The following is a 2,500-nucleotide window of genomic DNA, read 5'->3' as shown; positions in this document are numbered from 1 at the left end:
TAATGACGTCCTTGCCTGTATTTATCTACTGTGGATGTCTGGCTCGTAGTGCTAATAAATGCATGTCCCCTGCCTGCGCGTCTGCAGATATGTTCTGCAGCATTATGCGTTATGCTCCTGCCCTGTGTGCCTCAGACTCAGCCTCACAGTGTGTTTCTGCTCTGCTGCAGTACTGTGACTGTGCTCAGTGTCGGTATTGATGCCGGATGGAGTTTTTCGGTTTTAAATGCAGGCTGGCTGTGTGCATGTGTGTAATAGTGTGTTACGCTCACATGTGTGTGTACACTTGAGTTGTAACACGGTCTCTCTCTCTGACTGCAGGTGTGTGTGTGTGTGTGTGTGTGTGTGTGTGTGTGTGTGTGTGTGTGTGTGTGTGTGTACGCTGAGCTGTAACACGCTGTTTCTCACTCTCTGACTGCAGGGTATGTGTGTGTGTGTGTGTGTGTGTGTGTGTGTGTGTGTTTGGAACACACTGTCTCCCTCTCTGCAGGTGTGTGTGTCTGTAACACACTGTCTCTCTCTCTCTTCTCTCTCTCTCTCTCTGTCTCTCTCTCTCTCTCTCTAGGTGGGAAAAGGCTGCTGTGCTGCTCTGAAGGCCATGGGCTCCATTGTGTACGTGACCGAGATCGACCCCATCTGCGCCCTGCAGGCCTGGTAGGTCAGGGGTCAGGGGTCAGGGGCACACTGAGGGTGGGGCTGTTCAGCCAGCGACATAGTGAAGTAGCGTGCCCTCCAGGTACAATAACAGGTGTCACTTTATTGATCTATGCCCTACGCCAGCCCTCAAAAGAACATCCTCTTAGACCTGCGGCTCCAGACCCGAGTGTGGCTCTTGCCCATCCCCAGTGGCTCCCTGTGGCTTTGGCAAAAATATATATGGAAATGAACAATGATTATTCTATGACATTTTAATTTTCATGTATCTTTGTTGTAAGTGGTTCTTACATTATCCAATTGTAAAAATGCGTAGCCTGTACACCAAATTAATTTTTCTCAAAGATATTTAGTCCACTAAAACGTGCGTCATCGCCTACGTCTACCGTTTTTCCTCTTAAATTTGCCGAACCTCAATAGCGGTGGTTAGCATGGATGTATACCCATAAATGGCTATTCTTCAGGCCCCCTAGCTATGGATTCCAAATCCAAAAAAAGAAAAAATTCAGAGAAAAATAGAGAATTTAATAGTGTGGACAGATTTGTTTGCTTTTACCGGCAACGCTGCAGGATTGCCAGTATGCTGTGGTGAGAAATGAGCAAACAACAAAAAAAAGTGATATTGAAGAACGAGGGCACAGCATTTGGCGAAAAGTATCCGGCTGGGGATGAGAGAGAGAGAGCCAGATTTCAGAAACGCAGCGGAAAGCAGAGAAGAGCAAATGTAGCTTTAAGAACTCGATCAAATCTCCAAACTTCACTGCTGCTGCGGGAGATGCGGGAAGCCGCCCACCGATGGTGAATACGTGAGAGAGTCTTTCGTTAAAATATCAGAGAATCGCTTCTCACACTTCAAAAACAAAACTTAGATCTCGCCACAACGGCCATCAAAGGCAGGGCCATAAAACTGGCAACAAACATCACCAGTCAGCAAACTGAGGACATCAATCCAGCTCCAGCATACTCGATTGCCTGCAATGAGTCAAGCTTTGTTGTACGTCGCTCTGGATAAGAGCGTCTGCTAAATACCTTGGTATTATTGCATATTTAAAAAATTATGGTATTATTGTAATGGAAACCCAAAGTTAAAGAACCAAATTATGAATAGCCCACCGCAGTCACGTGTAGTACTCACATGTGGTAAAACATTTTAATGAATGCTCATTTACTCCTATTAGTAATGTTGATAGGCTAATTTAGAATAGACTGTGTTACCTTGATTATAAGGCTCAAATATGTTTGGCAGCTCCAGAGAGATTTCTTTGGCCAAAAATGCCTCTTGATTGTCAACCCCTGTCTCAGACAGACATAAGGTCATAAGGTCACAATTAAGGTTATATTTGAGACCTACTGTGTGATGGTGAGGTAGACGTGTTCTTCTGGGCTGTGTGCGTTGGGGCAGGGAGTCGGGGGCAGGGAGTCGGGGGCAGGGAGTCGGGGGCAGGGAGCCGGGGCAGGGAGCCTGGTCGGGGCAGGGAGCCGGGGCAGGGAGCCGGGGCAGGGGGCCGGGGCAGGGGGTAGGGAGCCGGGGCAGGGAGCCGGGGCAGGGTGTCGGGGCTGAGAGCTGGGACAGGGAGCCGGGGCAGGGAGCCGGGGCAGGGAGCCGGGGCAGGGAGCCGGGGCAGGGAGCCGGATGGCGCTAATGTGCATTACTGTCCCCCTCAGCATGGACGGCTTCAGGCTGGTGAAGCTGAGTGAGGTCATCCGGCAGGTGGACATCGTCATCACCTGCACAGGTAGGCTTCCCCCCCCGCCACCGCGGCGCGTCTCCATGGAGACGGCGGGAAGCGGGCGTGAGCGTGAGCGGTGTCAGACCGCGCTCTGACGCAACGCCGTCGTGACTCAG

General features: G+C 50.4%; 1 protein-coding gene across 2 annotated transcripts in view; it reads left to right on the top strand.

Annotated features, from left to right (window-relative positions):
* Window positions 1-2,500, top strand: part of LOC133134971 (putative adenosylhomocysteinase 3) — a 51,971-nt gene that overhangs the window by 38,045 nt on the left and 11,426 nt on the right. For both annotated transcript variants that reach the window (XM_061251638.1, XM_061251637.1), the window contains exons 10-11: window positions 566-654; window positions 2,320-2,390. In XM_061251638.1, coding sequence (XP_061107622.1) covers window positions 566-654; window positions 2,320-2,390 — 160 coding nt within the window. The remainder of the gene's footprint in view (window positions 1-565; window positions 655-2,319; window positions 2,391-2,500) is intronic.

The sequence above is a fragment of the Conger conger genome, chromosome 8, assembly GCF_963514075.1.
Source record: "Conger conger chromosome 8, fConCon1.1, whole genome shotgun sequence".
In the NCBI taxonomy this organism is placed as follows: Eukaryota; Metazoa; Chordata; class Actinopteri; order Anguilliformes; family Congridae; genus Conger; species Conger conger.
This window is presented reverse-complemented; position numbering and strand designations above follow the sequence as displayed.